At 37.7% G+C, this 27,559-nt stretch overlaps 1 protein-coding gene across 1 annotated transcript in view; it reads right to left on the reverse strand.

Annotated features, from left to right (window-relative positions):
• MYO3A (myosin IIIA) overlaps nt 1-26,354 on the reverse strand; it is a 218,365-nt gene extending 192,011 nt beyond the window's left edge. Inside the window, exons 1-4 of the mRNA XM_046678079.1 lie at nt 26,303-26,354; nt 25,368-25,447; nt 4,500-4,684; nt 840-974 (exon numbers count right to left, since the gene is read on the reverse strand). Coding sequence (XP_046534035.1) covers nt 840-974; nt 4,500-4,667 — 303 coding nt within the window. The 5' untranslated portion in view covers nt 4,668-4,684; nt 25,368-25,447; nt 26,303-26,354. The remainder of the gene's footprint in view (nt 1-839; nt 975-4,499; nt 4,685-25,367; nt 25,448-26,302) is intronic.
• Nucleotides 26,355-27,559: the final 1,205 nt, after the last annotated feature.

A 27,559-nucleotide genomic window follows, 5' to 3' on the forward strand; every position in this document is an offset into this window, starting at 1 on the left:
TCCAAAAAAAAATAATCGAATGCTAATAAAATCTTAATGAATGCAACAAATATATGCTGTTACAGTGATCAAATAAAGGTTTTATAGTACTGAGTTTGATAAAAGCAACTTTTAAAAATTCTTACAAATTGTGTTGGAATTAATGACTAGCTCATTTGAATAATAATATTCAATGGAAACAGAAAAAAACACATTCTCCCAGGACTGGCAGTTACCTTAGCGGGTCACCTTCTAGTACTGCGTTAGAGAGAATTGTCCAAACCTGGTCTCAGGACTTGAAAAGGCAGACTATACAATTTCCCTCTGGCAAATTATTCAGTATTCAATACCATTTCCAGTAAGGGTTTTTTTTCCCATAATTATAAATACCTGGTTCCATAGTTTTTGTCATTACTATTCAACGAAGACAGAAAAAGAAAATTGCAGCTCACCATTTCTGTCTAATGAAGCCTCACTTACATTAATTTTCTTTTATATCCTACCACCTGGCACAGAGTCTCAGTCACATATTAGTTGAACAAAATGTGGATGAATAAATAAAAATTATATTTGAGTCTTTCTTAAGCTTGTTCTTCCGCAAGGAAAATAATCCTAGTTTCTGTAGTCTTTTATTGTAGAGGTGCTTCCTTTTAATCTTTAATAGTCTTGGTAGCTTTTCTTTAATTTCCTAATGTGTCTTAAGATGACAAGGTCAGAGCTGGGCACCATATTCTACTGAGGATGTGACTAGTCAGGAACATACTAGAAGAATTGCTTTATGGTGCCAATGTTACATAAACATTGTCATTCCAAGACCACACTGCACATTTCCACCCATAAAATAATGCTGAAACACTTACCTCCAGAACCAACCACAGCTTATCTCCATTTATTTTATCCTTCTTAAAGTACATCCCATAGAATTTGACCACATTAGGGTGGTCAGAAAGAGCTTTTAAGATATTATACTCCGCTTCAATCTCTTCATCAATATCCTAGTTTTAAAAAATCATAGGAAGAGAACTGTGAGAAAAACATGAATAATGTCAAAGAAACATAGACTACCAAACAGAGAATTAATTTTGTCAAAGTAAGGTCATAATGGTTTCTATGTGCTCAGTACTACTTTTTGTAATTTCTCATTACATTATTTAAAGGGAGAAATTGCCATTTTCCTGCTAATCAAATACACCTCCAAATACGTTAATTTCATTGAACTAAAAAGGGATAAATAAATGGCTACTTTTGTATGTAATTAGAAAGACACATATACGGAGAACTACTCCAGATGATTCTCCTTTCTTTGCAGTGTTAACCTTGTTTCAAGGGCAAAGCTAACGATTTGAAATAAAAACTCTTAGCTGGCTCATTTTGCTTCTTTGAAATACAAGATATTTAGAAGCTTTCAAAAACTAGTCATACAAGCAATAAATGCCTACCTTTCCAAAAAAGGAAAATAGAGTTAAATCATATAAGACAGCATATAGCCTTTACTTAGCTAAACGCCTAGTCACCAGAAATAGAACAGGTTGCTATCCTGCTGATAAAATCGCAAGATGGCCACTTAGTCATGTTTCTAGAAAATCACATGCACATGAAACAACTCACAGAGTAATAAATAAAAGAAAGCCTTTTAATGTTTTTACAATAACATTTAATGTCTACGCTGTTTTAAGACAGAATCATGGAATCACAACGCTGGAAAGAATTTTAGACCAGAACTCTAATTCGAGAGGAAGAAACTAAAGCTCAGAGAAGTTAGACTCACAGAGCTGGTTAGTGTAACATCCACGTCTACTACCTACTACCTTCTAATCTTGCTCTTTTCATCCCTTTCCTGAAGAGAAAATTACTCTTTCAAAATCCATAATAGTAAGATCTTTTTAATTAAAAAAAAAAGCCACTCTGTAAAATACTCAGATGAATTTAAATTTATTTTATTAAGATTACAATCTCTTGGTCATAAATCTTTTTTATTTGACTTGTGACATGATGAATGAAGAGTAAATAAATAATGCTGAGAAAAACATATATGTACTATGACAAGAAGAAAAGGAGGAAAAGAACAAATTTCATACTATAGTTATGAAATCAGTTTCATTAAAGCAATAGAATAAAACATGATTTATAAGGTTAGTAGTATACCAAACATGAGTGAACTATGAAAGTATAGTGGTTACATGTATTCCTAAGCCATTTCTTCTTCTCCATTAAGAAGTAGGAGAATGGAAGAGAGATACTGTGATATTGTGATTTATAAGAAATATACATATTTGGTCATTCACACGACCAAAATATATTTCTCAGATATATTTCATCTTCATCCACAGTTCCTGGTTCACAGCTCCCCAAACCCTCAGAATTTCATGAGTGATAAGAACAACACAACGGGAGCATCTTTTGTTACAATATTTGGCTTCTAGTCCTCAGTTCCTGAAAATATTTCAGGGCCATAATGGTGAAATGAGTCTTTGCTTATGTTAATGAAAGTGAATTTTGGACCCCAATCAAGGGGGAGGACTAGGTGCCAGGAGAACCAGCCATATGATCAGAGGATTGGAACTTTCAGTTCCACCTGCTGATTTCCTGGGAGGGGATGGGCGGGCTTGAGGTTGAATCAATTGCCAATGGCCAATGACTTAGTCACTCACGACCTCATAATGAAGCCTCTGTAAAACCCAAAAAGGAGAGCTCGTTGGTCTTCTTTAGAGAGCTTCCATGTTGGGGAACCAGAACACTTAACATGTGCCACTGTGCTGGGTCCCAAGCTCCACGAGGACAAAAGGTGCTCTGTTTGGGACCTCGCCTTATTATCTCTTCATCTGGCTGTTGATTCCTATCCTTCATAATAAATCAGTAATCTAGTGAGTAAACAGGTTTTCTTGAGTTCTGTGAACCGTTCTAGCAAATGAATCAAACCTGAGGAGGAGATCGTGAGAACCTCTGATTTATAGCCAATTGGTCAGAAATATGTGATTGGCATCCTGAGTTGGAGGCAGGTCATTAGAATCTCCTGTTTGTAGCTGGTTGATCAGAAGCAAGGTGACAACCTGGGCTTGCAACTGGCCTTGAAAGTGTAGGGCAGTCTTGTGGGATTGAGGCCTTTACCGGCGGAATCTGACTCAACCTCCAGGTAGACAGTATCAGAACTGAGATGAATGCTCAGACACCCTGCTGGTATCTGAGAACTGCTTGTTAGTATGGGGAGGCCTCCACACACCGTGGAATTGGGTCCAGGAACCATTTGCAGACACTGAGTATGGGGGCCAGACATTGAGAGCCTCTTGGAATACTTTCTCTTGCCATCACAACCCCCCATCCCTAACTTTAAAGACTAGAGGAGAGGCGTATAATCACTTTGGTACAGCTTAACTTGTGGCTCTCTTCTCTCAGTTTAAGGGGTAAGAACTTTCCAGTAGGGGAATGCGAAGACATTCAGCATCAATTAAGACTCTGCATAGTGTTTCTCATTTTTTCCTTCCAGTGTATCTAATTTGTTCCTTTAAAATTACCCCCACTCCTTCTCCTTTACTCAAAATAATATGAAACTGTAGCCATCATGGGTTTGACCACGTAACAAACTGTCCTACACTGCTAGTGGAAGAGTTCTAACAAGGACTTAGGGCTCTAATGTCCTCCCCACACACACCACATCATTTCCATCATGCTATGCTCCCATCACGTGTGCAAGAGTCAAGTAACTGGAGAAGTCGCTCTCAAGAGAAATTTGGGGATTATGTGACCACTGAGCTCACGCTGGCTCACCCATGTGCTATGGGAGAGCTACGTATCTCCCGTAGCTGAAAATGCTCCAAAACAGTCAGCTCTCATTCCCAGGGAGGAGAATTTCATCAAGCTCCTCCTATTCTTAAAGACAAAGAAAAGGCTCAGTGGGTTCCCTTATCACAACTGCCATTTCAAAAAATCCAAGGGGCATCCCACTGGGGTATGGCTTAAATGGAGGCCATAAGGACCGAACAGGAAATTGACTTCCTAACAAGGAACTTCATCCTGATTATAAATGAGAACCATTTCTGCGTTGGAAATATTTAGGCAAACCTAAAAATTAATTTCTCTTCTCTAAAATACATTTAATTAAAAAAGTATTTCTGGTTTGGCTTAAGAGAAATTCTGCCTGAAGCCTAAATAAATGCACGAAGAAAAGGCGATCTGGTAAAGAGGACATTTTAGGATTATTTCTAGATCCGTGAAGCTATTGTTAGAACTTTTTGGAGTCTAAAATAATGTTAAATCAATTCTTGAGCTGTTCAGAGTTGTATTTATTTATGTATTTATTTGCATTATATATTTATTCATTTATCAATAATTTATTGGGCTTTATTCTATATGTTAAGCATACGGATAAACAAAGAAAATCTAATAAGTAGGTTTTTAATATTTCCTTCAAATTGTAACTGATATCGTGACAAATAAATCAAGATAAGATACTTACAGACGTTTTAACTACTTAATAAAGACAAAAACAGAGTCAATTACATGATGAAAACAAAATGACTTACATGAATTGGATCCAGAATTTTGACTGCTGCTTTTTGGCCATTTTTCTTATTCAACACTTTAAAGACTTTCCCATAAGTTCCTTTGCTGATTGTTTCGGTGATTTCCCAAGTATCAGAGGGATCAGGAAAGTTATCAAAGATGATTGTTTTCCCAATTAATGGAAGCATTTCAAAAGTTTAAATCACTGGAGAGAAAAAGTAGACAGTTTCACCCACATTTGATGGAGCATTTTAATGGCACACACAAACTCATGGGAAATTATCTAATATTTTCACTGATATAATGGAAAATATACAGCAGTAACCAAATGTACTCCGTCATAGAAAATTTTAATTTCAATCCTTTTTGCAAACAGTTTAATATGAGTTTAATAATGCCTTGTAAGCAGGGCTTTATTTCTATGTTTACTTTAGTCTCATATTAATTGCTATGAATTCCTTTCAGATTAAAATAAGAGGCATATATTTAAGTCATTTTGATTTTACTGCTTTATACTCAGGTATTAACACAACAAATCAAAGAATTTTAGAATGAACCTTGTTCTTGTTAGTGCCAACGAGTCGATTACAACACCTAGCACCCTATGCACAGCAGAGCGGAACCCTGCCTGGCCTTTTTGCACCACCCTCTCACCTTCCAGTGCTACATCAGACAATGCTCCACAGCTATTCACAGGGTTTTCAAGGCCAACTTTTTGGAAGTGAGTGGCCAGGTCCTTCTTCCTAGTCTGTCCTAGTCTGGAAGCTTCACTAAAACCTGTCCACCTTGGTGACTCTGCTGGTATTTGAAATAGTGGCGGCAGAGCTTTCAGCAACACACAGCTGCCACAGTATGACACACGACAGATGGGTGGTATGGTTCCCTGACCAGGAAACAAACTGCGCCACTGTGTTGAAAGTGCCAAATCTTAACAACTAGACCACTGAGAAAGAACTTCAACTTCATCAAAGCAAATCCCACATTTTAAAGTGATCGTATCTTATATCACTTCTCTACGTAAAACCCAATAATGGATTCCCCCACCCACACTGCTTTTAGGATGAAATTTCTTTAACACAATCTACCAGGTCCTTTAAATAGTGCCCTTGCCTAATTTCCTAGCCTCATGTCTCAACACTTCTCTCAGACACTATAATCCAGCCACTCAGGATCCTTCAGGCTATTTCTTTTTCTTAAGGATCTTAATACACATGATTCCCTCCCATCTCTATCTGTGGTTTTGTTGCTAAACTCTAACTCCTACTTATTTTTCAGTTCTTAGCTTAGATGTCACTTCCTCGAAATGTGACCACTCTCCATGCTATTTCGGTTGATGTCCCACCTCTGTACTCCAACAGCCCTCTATATCCACCTTTATCTGTTATTACTACATGCCCAGCACCTGGCACAGTGCTAAAATAATTAGGAAAATATGGCCAATGAGGTCAAATGACTTAAAGAGGAGATTTTATATATAACCTGAGATGAGATCCCAGGTTTCGTGACTTTCAAGTAGCACTTTTAATCTTTTATGTTCTCCCTATATTACATTCAACCATTTGGATAAAATTACAAAAAAAAAAAAGGAAAAGAAAGAGCTCTTAGCAGTTCTGGTGGCTCTAACATTTTTTCAATGATCCATGCTAAACAACAACTCTTTTCAATGTTAAAAAGTTTATTGCAATTGTGCTTATATGTGTACGCATGCACACAGAAACGTATCTATTAAAAATATGTATTAATATTAAATAATATTAGCCCACGAAATTCACTTGTCTGACTACAACTTTCAACCTCAAATACCACTAATCCATTGATTCCTCACTTTCTTTACTTCCATCAACTCTATTCAGTCTTGATTCTCTCTTCCTTTTCTCCTTCCCCAGCATAAATTCTACAGCTTGAATTATTGTGACATCCTTGCAAATTCCCTCAACACTCTTGTTTCTCTCTTTCTCCACCATGATCTCCTGGGGTAAAAAAACAACTCTGGTTAAACCATGTATCTTCTTCACACCTGTGTCTGTAGCTGGAGAAAACCACACAACCACATTGACTAGTTTCACTTCAAATTCAGGATTAAAAAACTGACAAGGATAGGAGTGATGTCATGATCATGGCAGAGTGAGCTCTCTCAGAAATCTTCCCCCTCCAATATACAACAACAACAAAAAATACATAATCCAACAGAGGACACGCAAACACAACACAAAAAATGTCAGAGAGACCCACACAGCCACACGATGGAGGCCAGAGAGATTGGAGACCCCCTCAGAGGAGGTGGAACCAGGTAAGAGAAATCTTCACTCCCTCCCCTTAAAGACTGCAATCCAGAACCACGGGAGGCCTCCAAGAGGGAAGGAATGGGGAAGGGGACATTCGTTCGTGGGAACATCAAGGACTCCCAAGGGCCCTTTCAGCCTAGAGGGAAGCCTTCTACAGGGGCGAAAGCTTTTGCAGGGGGTGACCTTATCAAGCCAACAGTCCAGGACAGCAGAGAGAGAAAACTCTGAGAGCATGCAGGAGAAAACACCCCTCCCGCCACCCGCTCAGCATGTTCGAGCTCCTGTGATTTCTGCTGAAAGTAGACGGCTCAGAATATGTGGCTCTTGACCTCTACTCAGTGGCAATAGGCGGTAACTGCGACCAAATAACACCAGTATGCAAAAGAACAGAACTCCCTCTAGCAATATCAATCACTATATTAGATCTCCAGGCCAGAGAGAAAATGACAGGTACCCAGAAATCAGTCCTGAGGACACAGAAATATGTAATCTAAATGACAAAGAATTCAAAAGAGCGATCATCAAAAAAACTCAACAAGGTAAAAGAGAATGTACAGAAACAATTCAATGAGTTCAGGAGCTACTTCACAAAAGAGATTGAAACTATAAAGAAGAATGAATCAGAAATATTAGAGATGAAAGACAGAATGGAAGAAATAAAACAAAATGTGGATTCCCTGAATGCTCAAGCAGACACCATAGAGGAGCGTATCAGCATAATTGAAGATAGACATGTTGAAATGCTCCAGATAGAGGAGGAGAGAGAACTAAGACTAAAAAGAAATGAAGAAAGTCTGAGAAATATCCAACTCAATTAGAAAATGCAACATAGGAATTATAGGTATTCCAGAAGGAGAAGAATGGAACAGAAAGCATGTCCAAAGAAATAATAGCAGAGAACTTCCCAAACCTAGGGAAGGAAATTCACATGGAAGAGGCCAGCAGATCTCCTAAATATGTCAATGCAAAAAGACCTACTATAAGGCATACAGTAAGGAAACTGGCAAAAGTGAATGATAAAGAAAGAATACTAAGGGCAGCAAGGCAGAAGAAAATAATCTACAAAGGAACTCCCATCAGGCTTTCAGCAGACTTCTCTGCAGAAACCTTACAAACTAGGAGAGACTGGAATGACATATTCAAATCATTGAAGGACAAAACCTTTCAGCCAAGGATGCTCTATCCAGTGAAAATATCCTTCAGCTATGATGGAGAAATAAAAACTTTCCCAGACAAACATAAGTTAAGGGAGTTCATAGCCACAAGACTGCCCCCCCCCCCCCCCACACACACAAGAAGTCCTCAAGAAGGCCCTCATACGTGCAAAAAAAAAAAAAAACAAGGAGAAAGGGGTTACAAAGCATGCAGTAAGGAGTTAAATAGGTGGACAAAATCAGAGCAAGATAGCAAATACTCAGGGAAGAAAAACACCAAAAACAAAAATAATCTTGTCATTTTAACCACAAACTCATAACACAAGATGGAATAAGAAGCAAGAAAAACAACTTAGGAGGGGAAGAGGACAGGGACTGAATCACTTTAGTCTAAGGAAATTAGATGCCACCAGAAAAGGGACTATCTTATCCACGAGATCTTGAATACAAACCTCAGGGTAACCACTAAACAAAAAAAGTAGAACAGAGACACAAATAATAAATAAGGAGAAAATAAAGAAACACAACATAAAAAACTACATAACTCGATTCGTAGACCAAAATATACAGGACGAGAAACAAAGGAAATGCAGGAGAACTGGAAAATGAGTGATAAAATGGTAGCATTAAGCCTTCATATATTGATAATCACCCTAAACATAAATGGATTGAATTCTCCAACAAAAAGACACAGAGTGGCAAGATGGATTAAAGAACAAGACCCAACAATATGCTGCCTCCAGGAAACGCATCTCAGCTCCAGTGACAAAGGCTCAGAGTGAAGGGATGGAAGAGGATACTCCAAGCTAATGGCAAACAAAAGAAAGCAGGTGTTGCTATACTTATATCAGACAAAGTAAGCTTTAAGATAAGACAGGTAAAGAGAGACAAAGAGGGGCAGTATACAATGATCAAAGGGACATTTCATCAAGAAGAAAGAATGCTTATAAATATCTATGCACCCAACACAGGAGCACCAAAGTACTAAAAGCATTTATTAACAAACCTAAAAGAAGACATTAATAATAACACAATAATAGTAGGGGACCTCAACACTCCATTCATATCAATGAACAGATCATCCAGGCAGAAAATCAACAAGGAAACAGTGGAATTAAATGAAAAGCTAGACCAGATGGACTTAATAGACATAGATAGAACACTCCATCCAAAAACAGCAGAATACACATTCTTCTCAAGTTTACATGGAACATTCTCAAGGATAGACCATATGTTGGGAAACAAGGCAAGCCTCAATAAATTTAAGAAGATTGAAATAATAACAAGCATCTTTTCTGATTACAATGCTATAAATCTAGAAATTAATTACAAGAAAAAAGCTAAGCAAAGGACAAAGATGTGGAAACTAAACAACATGCTATTGAACAACAAATGGCTCATTGAAGAAATTAAAGGAGAAATCAAAAAATACATGGAGACAAATGAAAATGGGAACGTACCATACCAACTCAAATGGGATGCAGCAAAAGCCGTATTAAGAGGGAAATCCATCACAATACAGGCTAACCTTAACAAACAAGAAAAAAACCAAATAAGCAATCTCAAACTACACCTAATTGAATTAGAAAAAGAAGAACAAACAAAGCCCAAAGTCAGCAGAGGGAGGGAAATAATAAAAATCAGAGCAGAAATAAATGCTATTGAAACAAAAAAAGCAGTAGAAAGAATCAATCAAACAAAGAGCTGGTTCTTTGAGAAGATAAATAAAATTGACAAACCCCTAGCCAGACTTACAAAGAAAAAAAGAGAGAAAGCTCAGATAAATAAAATTAGAAATGAAAAAGGAGAAGTAACAATGGATATCACAGAAATACAATGGATTATAAGAGAATACTATGAAAAACTATATGCCAACAAAATGGACAATCCAGAGGAAATGGATAAATTCTTGGACTATTACATCCTCCCAAAGCTGAATCAAGAAGAAATACAGAATCAAAATAGACCATTCACAAGTAAAGAGATTGAGACAGTAATCAAAAGCAGCCCAGACGGCTTCCCTGGGGAATTCTACCAAACTCTCAGAGAGGACTTAATACCTAGCCTTCTCAAGCCATTCCAAAAAATTAGGGAGGATGGAACGCTTCCTAACACATTCTACGAGGCCAAAATCACTCTGATACCAAAGCCTGGCAAGGACAAGACAAAAAACGAAAACTACAGGCCAGTATCACTGATGAACATAGATGCAAAAACCCTCAACAAAATATTGGCAACCTGAATACAGCAATACATCAAAAAGATCATACATCATGATCAAGTAGGATTTATTCCAGGGACACAAGGACGGTTCAAGATCTGCAAATCAATCAATGTGATACACCACGTTAGCAAAATGAGGAATCAAAACCACATGATCATATCAATAGATGCATAGAGAGCATTTGACAAGATCCAACAGCCATTTATGATAAAAACTCTTAACAAAATGGGGATAGAAGGAAATTACCTCAACATAATAAAGGCCATATATGACAAACCCACAGCCAACATCATATTCAATGGGGAAAAACTGAACACCATCCCTCTAAGAACAGGAACAAGACAAGGGTGCCCACTATCTCCACTCTTATTCAACATAGTACTGGAGGTTTTGGTCAGAGCAATTAGGCAAGAGAAAGGTATAAAAGGAATCCAAATAGGGAATGAAAAAGTGAAACTCTCACCGTTTGCAGACAACATGATCTTATATATAGAAAACCCTAAAGAATCCATCAGAAAACTATTAGAAATAATTAACAACTACAGTAAAGTGGCAGGGTACAAAATCAACTTACAAAAATCAGCTGCATTTCTGTACTCTAATAATGAACTTACAGAAAGAGAACTCAAGAATACAATACCATTTACAATCACAAAAAAAAGAATAAAGTACCTAGGAATAAATTTAACTGAGGAGGCGAAAGACTTATACAATGAAAACTGTAAGACATTATTGAAAGAAATAGATAATGACATAAAGAGATGGAAAGAGATTCCTTGCTCATGGATTGGAAGAATAAACATAGTTAAAATGTCCATACTACCCAAAGCAATCTACAGATTCAATGCAATCCCAATCAGAATCCCAATGACATTCTTCACAGAAATAGAACAAAGAATCCTAAAATTCATATGGGGCAACCAAAGACCCCGAATTGCTAAAGCACTACCGAGAAAAAAGAAGAAAGCTGGAGGCATCACAATCCCTGACTCCAAAACGTACTACAGGGGCCGGCCCAGTGGCCGAGTGGTTAAGTTTGCAAACTCTCCTTCAGCGGCCCAGGGTTTCACCAGCTTGTATCCTAGACGCAGACATGGAACCACTCACCAGGCCATGCTGAGGTGGCGTCCCACATGCCACAACTAGAAGGACCCAAAACTAAAATATGTAACTATGTACTGGGCTGATTTGGGGAGAAAAAGGTGGGGAAAAAAAAGATTGGGGACTGTTGTTAGATCAGGTGCCAAACTTTAAAAAAAAAGAAAAGTACTACAAAGCCATAGTGATTTCAAAACAGCATGCAACTGGTTCAAAAACAGGCACACAGATCAGTGGAACAGAACTGAAAGCCCAGAAATAAAACTGCACATATACGGACAGCTAATCTTCGACAAAGGTGCCAAGAGCATACAATGGAGAAAAGGCAGTCTCTTCAATAAATGGTATTGGGAAAACTGGACAGCCACATGCAAAAGTACGAAAGTAGACCATTATCTCACTCCATACACAAAAATAAACTCAAAATGGATCAAAGACTTGAAGATAAGTCCTGAAACCATAAAACTTCTGGAAGATAATATAGGCAGTATATGTTTTAACACTGAAAAGGATCTTTTCGAATACCATGTCTTCTCAGACAAGAGAAATAAAAGAAAAAATAAACAAGTGGGAGTTCATCAGACTAAAGAGCTTCTGCAAGGCAAAAGAACCTAGGATCAAAACCAAAAGACAACCCATCAATTGAGAGAAAAGTTTTGCAAATCATATATCTGATAAGGGGTTAATCTCCATAATATATAAGGAACTCACACAACTGAACAACAAAAAACCAAACAGCCCAATTAAAAAATGGGCAGAGGATATGAACAGACATTTTTCCAAAGAAGATATACAGATGGCCAATAAGCACATGAAAAGATGTTCAACATCACTAATCATCAGGGAAATGCAAATCAAAACTACACTAAGATACCACCTTATACCTGTTAAAATGACTATAATCACTATGACTAAAAATAACAAATGTTGGAGAGGGTGTGGAGAAAAGGGAACCCTCACACGCTGCTGGTGGGAGTGCAAACTAGTGGAGCTACTATGGAAAACAGTATGGAGATTCCTCAAAAAACTGAAAAATAGAACTACCTTATGACCCAGCTACCCCACTACTGGGTATCTACCCAAACAGTTTGAAATCGGCAATCCAAAGTAACATATGTACTCCTATGTTCATTACAACACTATTCAAAATAGCCAAGACATGGAAACTATCCAAGTGCCCATCGACTGATGATTAGATAAAGAAAATGTGGTATACATACACAATGGAATACTACTCAGCCAGAAAAAAAGACAAATTCATCCCATTTGCAACAACATGAATGGACCTGGAGGGAATTATGGTTAGCGAGATAAGCCAGACTGAGAAAGACGAACGTCAGATGATTTCACTCATATGTGGAATATAAACAAGCACATGGACAAAGAAAACATTTCAATGGTTACCAAGGGAAAGGAGGTAGGGGGAAGGCACAAGGAGTAAAGGGGAGCACCTATGTGGTGACAGACAAGAAATAATGTACAAGTGAAATTTCACAATGATATAAACTATTATGAACTCAGATTTAAAAAACCCAACAAGGAGACCCTCAACACTGCTTAGCAATCCTACTGCACTTCCCTGGTTTGTATATTCCCTTCTCTCTGAAGTGACTATCTCATAGTGACCTCTTTTCTCAAATTTTCCTCTCCTCAAATTGTCCCCTCTTTGCTGTCCATCTCTTCCCACAAAACTTCCCAAATGATGCCCTCACTTAATAATTAATTGAAAAAATTGAAATAACAATAAACTCAATCTTCTCATCTCAAAAAGTACAAATCAATGTGGATCAAACATAATGAGTTCATTCTCATCATCTATCATTGGTAATTGCTGTTTGGCCTCAATTAGTCTTTCTCTTTGGTTCCTTCTTAGCCTTCAGATCTTGGCTCAGACAACACTTTCTCAGAAAGGCCATCCTTGACCAAGCTATGTTCGCCCTCCCTGTGTGTTTCATTCCTCCATTATAATGTAAGCTACAAGAGGGTACAGACTTTGTGTGCAGCATATTGGAGGCAACCAGTAAGTGCTGGCTAAAGAAGCAAATGTTTGTTTATTTCTTAATTCTGACGGCAGAGAGACCTTATTTATCTTGTTCACTTACAATCTAAACATAATAACGTCTAACTCTGTACTTGTCACATAGTAGATATTAAATATATAGCTGTTGAATAAATGAATCAATATGCTTCTTCAAAAAAATTTCTTAAATGAAGGAGAGAAATAAGGATTAGGGACAGCTGAAAAGAATTTGAAAATGTAAACAAAACACGGATCCTATGCCGATTCATTATACTTCAGGACACATAATCTAGTAAATGGCTATGAATGCCTGCTGAAAATTACATCACTACATAAAACATACTCATGAATATTTCTTAGAGTACTTAATCTTTATGAAATTTGTGCCTTTGATCCAAAATGCAAAGGAACAAGTAGGAGGTAATCAGTAATAATCATCCACTTTAGTGATTTCATAATCAGTGACAAGATAACTACTTCTTAAATCTACCTACTTGAGTCATGCAAATAAGCATTTATGCCATGCATATAAAAGTTAGACCAAAACCAAATCAAATCTTGTTAAACACCTGAAATAGGAGTTTTCAACCAGGAGAAACATTCATTATATGGAATATTGCCTTTCAAGTGGTAATGTTATTGAGCACAATTTTAATTTCTGCCGTATGAACTATTAGGAATTAACTATCAGAATTTAAATAAACAGACATAAGAATTCAACTGAAAAAAGGTCTGAACACCAAATGTGTACAATACGTTCTAGAGTTCTGGGGATACAACTCATGGATAGATAAATAAATAGGTAACAATAACATATTATGAAAAGTGATAGATAATAGAAATATGCATAAAGTGCAATAGTAGCCCAGGTGAAGAAGCATTAATTCTAAAGTGATCATGAAAAGATACAGAAAATAAGCAGGATTGGAGCTGGACATTAAACATGAACAGGAATTGTATTTTCTAAAATATAATTTCTTATTTTTTTTCTGCTTTTTCTCTCCGAATCCCCCCAGTACATAGCTATATATTTTAGTTGTGAGTCCTTCTAGTTGTGGCATGTGGGTTGCTGCCTCAACATGGCCTCATGAGCGGTGCCATGTCCACGCCCAGGATTCGAACCAGTGAAACCCTGGGCCGCCAAAGCAGAGCGCGCGAACTTAACCACTTGGCCATGGGGCCAACCCCTAATTTCTTCTTAACAGTTCTCAATAAGACAAATATTTAAAGCAGTGCATTGCTATATCAGAAAACATTATATAATGATAATCACAGAATGACAAAAGCACAGACATTTGAGAAACAGAATACACCTAGTCAAAGCCCATTTAAAACAAACAAAACTCCCAAGAAGTAAGTAAAATAGAACGTAAAATGACTTCCTCAAAATTTAACATTAAAGAATTTCAAGAATTAGAATAGAAGCAAGTCTTCGACTCCTAACAATACTGATTCCACTACACAGTTGATAATTCTTTAAGAATATACTAAAATGTCGCAGTTAGTAAACAACAATTACTTAATGATTACAAAAAATTGCATTCTACATAACAACAAATGTTCATATTTTTTCTAGTCCTTTAGCACCCACAGAATAAAAAATAATTCTCTAGCTCATACAACTAAAATGTGTAGTTAAGTTTTTAATTATATGATCATGTAATGAAGAATTATTTTTGGCATACATACTCACTGTATTTTGAGATATGTATTTACCATAATTCTGAAAAGGTACTTACAAAGCCACATTTTAAAAATGAAGAAGCAACTTTCTTAATGGATTTATTATATATTGCTGTTGGGGGTTTTCTTTTTGTTGTTGTGGTTGTTTTTTGTTTTTTGGTGAGGAAGATTCACTCTGAGCTAACATCTGTTGGCAATCTTCTTTTTTTTTGCTTTAGGAAGATAAGCCCTGAGCTAACACCTATGCCAGTCTTCCTCTATTTTGTATGTGGGTCACTGCCACAGCATGGCTTGATGAGTGATGTATGTCCACACCAAGGATCTGAACCTGTGAACAGAGGCTGCAGAAGCAGAGTGAGCCAGACTTAACCACTATGCCATGGGGCTGGCCCCATGTTGGGGTGTTTTTCATGATAGAAGAAAGAACATAATACAACGAAAAATTTATCTTGCTGCAGGATCTTAACATTCATCTCAGCAATTATTCTGACTGCTTTTGTAAATCTGCACTTAACATTTCTTTACTAAAATAACCAGAGTGCCTTCACACTCATTCTAAAACACAGCAGGGATGTTCTCCCTGTGGGCTGTCTCTTCCCTCTGCATGGAATGCTCCTTCTCCAGACATCCACATGGCCTACTCCCTTACTTCCTTCAAGTCTTAGATCAGCCATCACCTTCTCAAGAAGGCCTACCCTGATCATCCTAAGTAAAATCTCAACCTGTCCTCCTCCACCCTATTCTACCTCCCAGCTCCTGGTCTCTCTTACCCTGCTCTATTTTCATAGCACTTATTACTGCCTAACACACTACACCATTTCCTGTTTATTACATTTTATTTATTGTTTTTCTATGCTACTAGAATGTAAGCCTAATGAAAGCTGAAATTTTTATCCAGGTTATTCATTAATGCATCCCAAAGACTCTAAAACCATGACTGGCACAGAGGAGGTACTCTATAAGTATTTGCTGAATATTAGAAATGAATAGAAAACAGTAAACAGGAAGTTTTCAGATGGCTTTACCAATAAATTCTATCCAATATTTAAGAAAGAAATAATGCAGTCTTATGTTTTTTTTTCAGAGAATAGAAATAAAGAGAACACTTGAGAGTATCTACAAACATAGAAACTATAAAAAAGAACCAAGCAGAAATTCTGGATATGAAAAATAAAATAATTGAATTGAAAAATTCCCTAGAGGGGTTCACTAGCAGACTTCAAAAGGCAGAAGAAAATCAGTGAACTTGAAGATAAGTCATTTGAAATTATGGAGTATGAGAAGCAAAACAAAAAAAGAACAGGGGCCAGCCTGGTGGCACAGCACTTAAGTTCACATGCTCCACTTCAGTGGCCCAGGGTTCACCAGTTCAGATCCCAGGCATGGACCTACGCACCACTTATCAAGCCATGCTGTTGCAGGCGTCCTACATATAAAGTAGAGGAAGACGGGCAAGGATGCTAGCTCAGGGCCAATCTTCCTCAGCAAAAGGAGGAGGATTTGCAATGGATGTTAGCTCAGGACTAATCTTCCTCAAAAAAAAAAAAAGAACAAAGAAAAGTGAACAGAGCCTAAGCAGCTTATGGGAAACCACAAAGAGGATGAATATAAGCATTATAAGAGTCCTAGAAGAAGAAAAAGAGTGAGAAAGGGGCAGAGAGCTTATCTGAAGAAATAATGGCTGAAAACATCACAAATTTCAGGAAAGATATGGATGTAGAAATCCGTATACACGGATCTGCAAACACAAAAGCCTCAATAAACTGTAAGGAAAAATCCAAAGAAACCCATACCAAGACACATTATAATCAAGCTGTCAAAAGACAAAGAAGGAATCTTGAAAGCAGCAAGTGAAAAGTGATTTCCATCTTTTCCATCATTTCCAAGGGATCTTCAATAAGATTTCTCAGCAGAAACTTTGTAAGCCAGAAGGCCATGGGATACTATATTTAATGTGCTGAAAGAAAACTTTGTCAATTGAGAATTTTATATATGGCAAAACTGTCCTTCAAAAATGAGGGAGAAATTAACATACTGACAAATAAACAAAAGCTGAGGGAGTTCTTTACAACTAGATCTGTCCTACAAAAACTGCTTAAGAGAGTCCTTCAGGTTGAAATGAAAGGATGCTAGACATTATATAATGATAAAAGGATCAATTCTCCAAGATGATATAACAATTATAAATATATAGGCACAAAACATCAGAGCTCCAAAATCTATGGAGCACACACTGACAGAATTGAAGGGAAAAACAGACAGCTCTACAATAACAGTAGGAGACTTTAATACCCCACCTTCAATAACAGAACAATAGAACAATGAGACAGAGATCAATGAAGAAATACAGCACTTGAATAACACTATAGACCAACTGGATCTAAAAGACATTTACAGAAGAGACCACTCAACAACAGCAGAACACACATTTTTCTCAAGTGTACATGGAACATTCTCCAGGATAAACCACATATTAGGCCACAAAACAAGTCGGAATAAATTTAAAAAGACTGAAAACATACAAAGTATCTTTTCCAATCAAAATAGAATGAAACTAGAAATCAATAGCAGAAGGAAAATTGGAAAATCCACAAACGTGGAAATTGAACAACACACTCTTAAACAACCAATGAGTCACACAAGGAATCACAAGGAGAATTAGAAAATATTTTGAAACAAGTGAAAATGAAAGTACAACATAACAAAACCTATGGGATGCAGCAAAGCAGCACTAAGAGGCAACTTTACAGCTGTAAAAACTCACAATAAAAAAGAAGAAAAATCCCAAATCAATAACCTAACTTTATACACTAAAACTACAATTAGAATATGAGGAACAAATTGAACCCAAAAGTAGTAAAAGGAAGAAAATAATAAAGATTAGAGCAGAGATAAATAAGGTAGAGAACAGAAAAACAATAGAGAAAATCAACAAAACTAAGAGTTGGTTTTTCAAGAGATAGACAAACTGACAAACCTTTAGGTAGATTGACTTAACAAAAAGAGAGACGGAGAAGACATAGATAACTAAGACCAGAAATGAAAGAAGGGACATTAATACTGATTTCATAGAAATAGGAAGGATTAAAGAACAGTACTGTGAACAACTGTACGTCAACATAATGGATAAACTAAATGAAACAGACAAATTCTTAGAAACACACAACCTACCAAGACTGAATCATGAAGAAATAAAAAACCTAAATAGACCTATAATTAGTAAGGAAATTGAATCAGGAATCAAAAACCTCTCAACAACAATAAAAAGCCAAGAACCAGATCATTTCAGTGGTGAATTCTACCAAACATTTAGAGAAGAATTAACACCAATCCTTCTCAAACTCTTCCAAAAATTTAAGAGGAGGGAACAGCTCCTAACTCATTCTATGAGGATAGCATTACCCTGACACCAAAGCAACAATGACATTACAAGAAAAGAAACTGCAAACAAATATTCCTCTAACCATTGACACAAAAATCCTCACACAAAAAAATACACCAGCACACTGAATTCAACAGCGTATTAAAAGGAACATATACAATGACCAAGTAAGATTTATTCCTGGAATGCAAGATGATTCCATATATGGTTCCATATATGAAAATCAATCAATGTAACACACTCCAATAACAAACTGAAGGGAAAAAAGACACATGACCATCTAAATTGATGCAGAAAGAAACTGATAAAATTCAACACCCTTTCAAGATTGGAAAAACAGTCAAACTAAGAATAGAGGGAGGGGCTGGCCCGGTGGCGCAGCAATTAAGTGCTCACATTCCGCTTCAGTGGCCTGGGGTTCACTGGCCTGAATCCCAGGTATGGACATGGCACCGCTTGGGAAGCCATGCTGTGGTAGGCATTCCACATATAAAGTAGAAGAAGATGGGCACGGATGTTAGCTCAAGGCCAGTCTTCATCAGCAAAAAGAGGATTGGGAGTAGATGTTAGCTCAGGGCTAATCTTCCTCAAAAAAAATAATAAAGGTCATATATGGAAAACCCACAGCTAACATCATACTCTTTGGTGGACAACCGAAAGTCTTTCCTCTAAGATCAGGAATCAGGCAAGAATGCCTACTTTTGCCACTTCTATTCAACATAGAACTGGAAATCTCAGTCAGAACAAGCAGTCAAGAAAAAAAAGGGATCCAAATTGGAAAGGAAGAATAGAATTAATTCTATTTACAGATAACTTGATCTTATATGTAGAAAACCCTAAAGAATCCACAAAAAAAGACTGTTAGAACTAATAAATGAATTAAGGAAAGTTACAGAACGCAAAACCAACACACAAAAAATCAGTTGCGTTTCTATACACTAACAATGAATCCAAAAAGGAAATTAAGATTAATAATTAGATTTTATCATTAGATTTATTAGATTATTAGATTAATTATTTTAGTATATTTGTTAATTTAATTATAAAGTTAAAATTAATAATCCTATTTACAATAGTACCCAAAAAACCCACTTAAGAATAAATTTAACCCAGGAGGTGAGAGACCCGTATAGTAAAACTACAAAACATTGCTGAAAGAAATTAAAGACACAAAGAAATGGAAAGACATCCTATGAAATGTTACTCAGCCTTACAAGGGAAGGAAATTCTGACACATACTACAACATGGATGAGGCTAGAAGACATTATGTTTAGCGAAAAAAGCCAGTCACAAAAAGGCAAATATTGTAGGATTTCATTTATATACACTACCTAGAATTGTCAAATTCAGAGACAGAAAGTAGAAGTGTGGTTGCTACGAGCTGGGGAGAAGGGAAATGAGAATTATTGTTTAACAGCTACAGTTTCAGTTTGGGAAGATAAAAAGTTCCGGAGATGGACAGTGGGTATCACTGCACCACAATGTGAATGTACTTAATGCCACCAAACTGCACATTTAAAAACGGTTAAAATGGTAAATTTTATGTAATGTACATTTAGCCACAATAAAAATATTACTCAGAGTGTCATACAGGGAAACAAAGTAACGAGAAAAACAGGAAAGCAAAATTGAAAGACATGGAAAGGAGAATGGAATGGTCTGCTTGTTTTCAGATCCACACACGAATCTTGGGGGCTGATATCCCCAAACTGTGTTTCCCACACTCCTTGTCCCATCTGCTTCCTCCTCTGCTGGATTCTGTCAGTGAGAGTCCCAGGCAGGAGACTGGATGGTAGGAGGAAAGGAGAGACCAGGATACTTCTCCCCTGCTTTCTCTGGGTTTTGTGGTGCCTCCATCAGTGGCTGTGTCTCCCCCATGGTCCTTGTTTCTGTAGGGCAGAACTTGCCAAGGTTCTAGGTAGCCTCAGCTTCTGGGCTCTGGTAAGACTATTCCTTACTTTAACCCTGCAGCCCAAGGAGTGATAACTGTTTTTCGCTATTGCTAACTTTTAGGTTGCCTCACTATCCTGTTCAGCTTTCAGATATTCTAAAACATTTGTAACTAATTCCCCATGTAAACAAAATACCCACAAAATAAAACAAATAAACAAAAGTACCCACAAAAGTATCTTTCAAGATCAAAGGCAAAGTAAACATATTTTTCACTGAAAAAAATTGAGTTTAACAACAACGACCCCTGAGAAAGAGCACTTCTAAAGGATATCTTTCAAGAATGAAAATGATCCCATAAAGAAGGTCTAAATTGCCAAAACACCAAAGAAATCGTTACACACATGTAAATCTAAACTAACACTGTAAGAAATAATAATAGGCAATAATGAACAATAATAACCAAAAGTGGAGTAATAGGATTTAAAATCTTCTCAAGTTCCTTATACAGTTAAAGAGGCAGTTAAAATAACAACTTTATACTTTAAGATAAATATACATGTCAAATACTTTAAACACCAAGAACCTCGAAATACCTTGTATAGCTTCCAAAATATTAGAGGAAAAAAACTGACAATAACCAACTCATTCAATCAAAAAACTCAGGAAAAAAGAATAAAGAAAGCATAGAAAAAGCAGGAGAAATAGCATAAAATAACCCTGTGAAACTAATTATACCAAGAATCACAATAATTATAAATGGACCAAACTCATGAGTGAAAAGACAGAAATTAGTAGCTATAGGCTGTTTGCAAGAGATTCACATAAGCTATAGACAGAAATAGATTGGAAATAAAATAGTGGTAGCATTGGTAAATACTCAACAAAAGAAAGTGATGTGGTTAGATTAACATCAGACAAAAATATACTTTAAGTCAAAAATATTTATTAGAGGTTAGGAAGCTCACATAATAATCACAGGCTTAATTCACCTAGAAAATCTAAAATCCCAAAACAAAACCCCAAAATATATAAAATAAGAACTGAAAGAAATATAAGGACAAATTTAAATACGAAGAAAAAATTTTTAATGCACAATTTTAGTGGGAGATTTTAACATACCTTCTCTATGATTTTTGGATCAAGTGAACAAAAAAGTTCTTCTGGATAAATAAAATTATAAAAACACAATTAACAAGGAAAATTTAATGGATATACTGGAATATACATGAAATCCTGTATCCAAAAATGAATATATATTCTTCCTGAGCACATATGACTGCAATGTAATTAAGTAAGAAATCAACAACAAAAGATAAATTTTTTAAAAATCTATACAATTAGACACTTAAAAAGGCACCACTAAACCACTCAAGAGTCAAAGAGGAACCATAACGACAATTTAAAAACAGACTTAGAACTGAATAATAATGGAAATACTACTCACCAAGATTTATGGGTGCAGCCACAGGAGTACACAGAGGAAAACACATAGCCTCGAATTTTATATTAGACAGGAAGAATGGCAAAAAATTATATAATTAAAGAATAAAACCAAAAAATGTAGGAAAAAAGAATAGAAAATAAAGACAGACACCATAGAGAAAGAATAAGACTGATTAAAGATTGATAAATATAATAGCTCTCCAAAGAGAATTTTTTAAAAAAGAGAATTTTTAAAAGGTAGACAAACCCCTGTCAAGACTGATAAAAAAAAAAAATAAAACCAAGAGAGAAGGTACAGATGAGCAATATTAAAGATAAAAAGACAAATTACAGGAGGGGTTTAAAAATATCATAAAAGGATATAATTGCAAATCAATAAGCTTAAAACCTGAGTTTAAATGGACAATTTCCTAGAAATAATAGTATAGAAAGAAAAAATAGAAAAGTTATTTTTCTTGGAATCTTTGAATTAATGGGCCTTCACACTCTAACTCCTAACACTTAATTCTTAACTCATATAATCTCTAAGAAGAGTATGTAAGTTAATACCGGAAAATCACTCTCCAAGTATCTTATAATACTTTGGATGTAATGACCAAATTTATCTGTGGAAGGGCTTAGAACCCAATTTGGTGATAACTATTTCATAAATGAACATGAGCACAGTTTCCTTTCTAAAATAACACAAATATTTATTAGCTTAATTGTCAACTTTTCCAAAACACACGGAGAGAACACCACTTCTCAATGAAAGCACAATTTGCCCATGGTATAGAACACTAAGAAAATAGCAGATAGCTCTACTCAAAACCAAGCAATATTTGAATACCGTGATGCTCACTTTAAAAAACAATTCGTCATATATTTTCTGTAGCATATTATTCAAAGATCCTTCCCTTTATGCACCCACTTCTGCCAGGCTGCTTAAACTGCGTCACATAACACTAAAGTAGATTCACAAGAAGCTCCTGCCTACGGTGGAAGGGACATACTGGAATGTCAGCACGTCAGCTACAGAACTTGTGTCTCTCCACAGAGCTGCCAGAATGATCTCAACACAGAAATCACATCACATTATTTTCCTGCTAAAAATCCTTCAAAATCCACACTCTTACCATGTCCTCCCTCAATTCATCGTCTCTTCTCCCCACTCACGGTGACTGCCTCCTCAGCTGCTTTCTGGCAGCTCTTAGCAGACTGTAAGCTTTCTTCTGCTGCAGAACCTCCTGTTGTCTTTGCCTAAATGCTGCCCCCAACCCTCTGCACAGCTGGCTTGAACTTCTCACACACAGTCACATATCGTGAGGATCACACACAGTTACTACACCCACAAATGCACTACCCGGATTGTAATTTCTTGTACACTTTATCCCCCTGGTATGATTATGAAAGTAATAAAGCCTTCCTGGTAAAAGAAGCTTACGAAAAAGTGAGTTTGACATATAAAACAACTTTCTAGAATCATCAAACTGTATCACCAAACAAGTTCTGGGTATCTCATTTCTCACAGAACTTAAAAACACAGACTCACAGAAATCCCTGGTCTGGCTTAACTATAGACCACGATAAACTGGACAAATACCCCTTCCGGCTTTCCAGTAACACAGGCTATACAGTATGGTTTAAAACAGATCTTGACCAGTTATATGTATGGTTTGTTCTGAATGAGCCATAATCAATGTTTTCTTCCTTTCAATTTGCTTAAAAATGTTCTGTGGAGAGGGAAAAAAGGTCTCCTTACGTATTTCTACGCATGTATTCCGGGTTCTACCACTCATTTTCTCATTTTGTAATTATGGGGATAATAGAATTTGCTTAAAACAAATGCCAGAACCAAAAGAAAGACTATCATTTCCGAGAAAATGTCTCCATCTTTAAAAAGTGGCATTAGCGAGAACCAAAACACTTTAAGCATCAGAACACTATTTTAAGTTTTATACAAACCTATAAGCTTCCACATCCACAGCAGGAAAATGGAATAATAATGCATGTCTGAACGAATTCTCGGAGTTGACATAAATATCAAAAGAGTTTTATGAGGAAATGCTTTGTAAATTTTAATACAGGATTACTCTGCTTTTTTAAGGATGAAAGTTGGGTTATAGTTTCAGCCACACAATTACCTGTTCAAATTAAAGGGGATATTTTTTGAGTCAGAAAACACAAATGGAAATGCCAACACCGCGAGGGAGGTAAAAACATGAGTGAAGCAGGCCTGGATGAAATAGAAGCAGGGAGTGGAGGTGCCGTGGCCAAGTGGAGAGTGCATGTGCCATCCACAGTGGGCAACCACATCCTGGCCTCAGCTGCCGCCAGCTGCAAGGCCGCCTTGCCTGGTCCTCTAGTTTTTCAGGAGAAGCCAGGACTCTGGGAATTGACGTAAAACTTATTAATTTTAAAACATTGGTAAGCAATTTTAAATTATTCAATTACTTTAAAGTCCTGAGCCGACCCAAATAAACATATCTGAAGGCCAAATTCAGCCTTTATGCTATCAGGGGATGACTTCTACATGAGGTTTTGTGTTCTTTGTCAAGAAACGGCGAATAAACGTAAACGTATTTGCATGGTTTAACCACCGTCAGACATCAGGAAAGATGTATAAGGGTGGCTAGCATTTTTCTAACTGTTAATCATATGCCAGGTACCTACTGTGCTTATAGTTTTACACGCACTATGTCATCTAATACTCATAAGAAACCTTCCAGAAAGGCACTACCGTAACCCCTATTTTCAGAAAAGAGGACTGAGGATTAGAGAGTTTTAAGGTCATAATGCTGGTAAACGGTAGAGTCAAGAAACAAACCAGGTCAAAGTGCACGGTAGAAATTTGGTGTTCAATGATAGACGATTTCAGTTCAAAAGAGTAATGCTTCCCAGCTTAAGGTTCCTGATTCCCTATGTGTCCCCAAAGTGGTAAGGGGTCTTCTGTGAACTAGTTTGAAAGCTTAATGGAAATCTTCTATTTGCCCACGAATGGATAACTGAGTCTGCTTCTCATTCCCAAGGAAAGGGAGTTTGTTTGTTAGACACAATCTTTCAAATTACCCATCCATGGAATGAAAGGATCCTTGTTTGTAAAAAAGAAGTTGGAAATGAATGGTTTAGAGTACTGACATTGCATAAACTATTAAAATAAACATTTTACATCAAAACTTTATAACATAATTTACATAAAAGAACTATACATTGTAAAGTATATTGGCACTTTCAAATATTTATTTATCAAACTATTCGTAGCAACTAATGGACCTTCAAACATTTCAGGCATGACAAATAAAAATTATTTTTCAAAGAATGTTTGCACAAAAAAATCAGGCTGTAAAGATACAGTTGAAAAAGGAAGCGCAGGATGATGCTATCCTATTATGGGATGTGACCAAAATCTCCGCTAATGGATACACTAAGCCAGTACTAAAGATCACCAAACTGAATCTTTTTTACTTTGCCCTCTTTTCATTCCCAACAATAATAAAGAAGGACTAAGACAAATGAGAGTAATTTTTCACGTGCTAGACATCACATCCATATATTCATAAACAAGTTATCTTTGAAAGCTTATACATCTCTCAATGTTCCCATTTTACAATTATCTTTTATAACATAATAAAAATCAACATGGCATGAATAACCTGCACTCTCATTTGTCAAAACTTGGCATTTAGGCTCAGCAAATCCAGAAAACTTGTCAACTTTATCACCTACCTTTAGCAACGCTTCAAAATAATGCATAATAATGCTCAGATATCAGAGTAAGGGTTCAGGCTGCAGCTGAGATCCTGGGCCTGGAACACACAACAAAAAAAGTCACGGTGTTACAGGGAGACGCGTCCGGGATCCGGGGAAAGTAATCCAAAGTTAACTTACAAGCATATAAGGAGTAGGCAAGACTTTACCTTATCCCTCAGTTTTAGCATTTTTACACAACTAACATGGAACACAAAGCGGCTCATTTTCTGTGCCGGCATAAAACAACTCTAAAGTTATCGGATAAGGTGAATTATAAAAACGTTTAAGGGGCTTGAAGACCACCCGTACAATGACCAAGAAAACTGCAGAAACAACAACAAAACCCGCGAAGATGCTTTGGGTTCTCGAAATCTTTTTTTTTTTTTTTATTTTAGTGCCATTACAACGGCTATTTCAAGGCTTACATTCAATTACCACCCTAATAATAAAATTTTTAAATGTTTTAAAATTTCTCTTAGGAAAATTTTAGCCAGGTGCCAACAGAAACTACCAGAGAGCAGAACAGGGCTGTTGGTGAGCAAGCTGAAGTGACAGACTTTCTGGGAGGATCTGTCTGTTTCTCAAGAATGATCACAAGGATCTTATCTGCTCCCTCTCTCACCTTAAAAAGGAAACTGGACAGATGCGCTTGGAGTTGCGAGGACCCCAGCTCCACCGACCTGCTCCAAAAAAATCATCCCTGCGGAAGAGTTCCCGCGGGGTGACCCGGCGCAGCGCGGGCCACAGGTGCTCCCCGGCGCGCCGGGAGCGGGCGCGGGCCCCCGAGTGCCCCCCTGGCGTCCCCCTCCAGGGCCCCTCACGTCCCGGGATCCCGGGAAGTGGTGCCGCTCCCAGCACCGCGCAGGCTGCCTTCCGCGCCCCTTGCAGGCCCGCGCCGCCCGGACCCCTACCTGGGCCGGCAGTCGGGCGCCTCCTTCCTGCCCTCCCGGACGCTGGTGGCGGGCGCTCCGCGGCGGGCGGGGCGGGGTGGGGCGGCCCGAGGGGGAGGTGGCCGGGCGCGGGGGTGGGACGCGGCCGCCTGCCGGGGGCGGGCCGGAGGTGGGCGGGAGGAGCAGGCCGGGGCGACCTGGGCCGAGGGCGCCCCAAGGGGCCCGATCTGCCTAGCGACCCCTGTCCTGGCCCGGGCGGAAGAGTCACCCCTCCGTGACGGCCGAGAGGGGAGGCCCGCCATGCGCGCCGCGGCTCCGCGAGGGCGCCGGGCCGGAGCGCCTCTCGATCCCTGGAACCTTCTGGAACAGGCCGTTTCCTGGAGCAAATTCACCTCCTTTTAATGCGCGGTGTCTTCCCCCCAAAAATTCCCCCGAACTACTTGGGGCTCGTGCCACGAGCATATCGTCTCGTGGCCGGCAGGCTCCGACGCTGAAAATAAGCACTGGTCTTAGATCAGAGAGGGAAAGTGATTAGAGATCGCCCCCAGATACAGCTCATTGAGGCGGTTTAAGGAAGTTGGGGCTCAGGCTGAAGTCAAGGCAGGAACGTCTGCCTTCTGGAGGACGCCTGTTAATTACCAGCCCTCTAGCTGGTCCCCTGCTGGCCACTCCTGTCCCCCCTGTGTCCTGACGGGACTCACCGGTTAGATCCAGGCTGGCCGGATCCCCCTAAACAGCTTCAAGGGACATTGTGGGCATAGTTATCCCTTTCTCCCCTTCAAAAGGTGAGAACCACAATCAAAATGTCCTTGATTCTGTTACTAATTCAAATGGATCTGTCATTCATGATGTCTAAATGAGAATTCTAGAACAGACCAAATAGAGGTCATGTAGTCCTAATCAATGCATCTGTCTTAAGAAAAAACATGATCATTTGAACAGATGCCAAAAAAGCATTCAGCGTATTCAAGATCTTTCCTCATAAATTTCTTTGCAATCTAGAAATTCAACAGTGGATTTTTCTCAGAATATCTTATGTATCATCTGATAAATGCTATCTCAGAATATTGAGAATATCGTATCAATGCTAACATATAAACACATTCAAAATTTCAAGTTACTTCTTTAAAAAACATTATATCAAATGTACTACTTAACATAAGAATTAATAAAGAGTAACTAAGTGGCCACATGCAAGAAATAATCCAACAACAACCAATTAAAATACAATGGAAAAAATGAGTCCCATTCATAATAGCAAGAAAGAACATGAAATAA

Source organism: Equus quagga, chromosome 12 (assembly GCF_021613505.1).
Source record: "Equus quagga isolate Etosha38 chromosome 12, UCLA_HA_Equagga_1.0, whole genome shotgun sequence".
In the NCBI taxonomy this organism is placed as follows: Eukaryota; Metazoa; Chordata; class Mammalia; order Perissodactyla; family Equidae; genus Equus; species Equus quagga.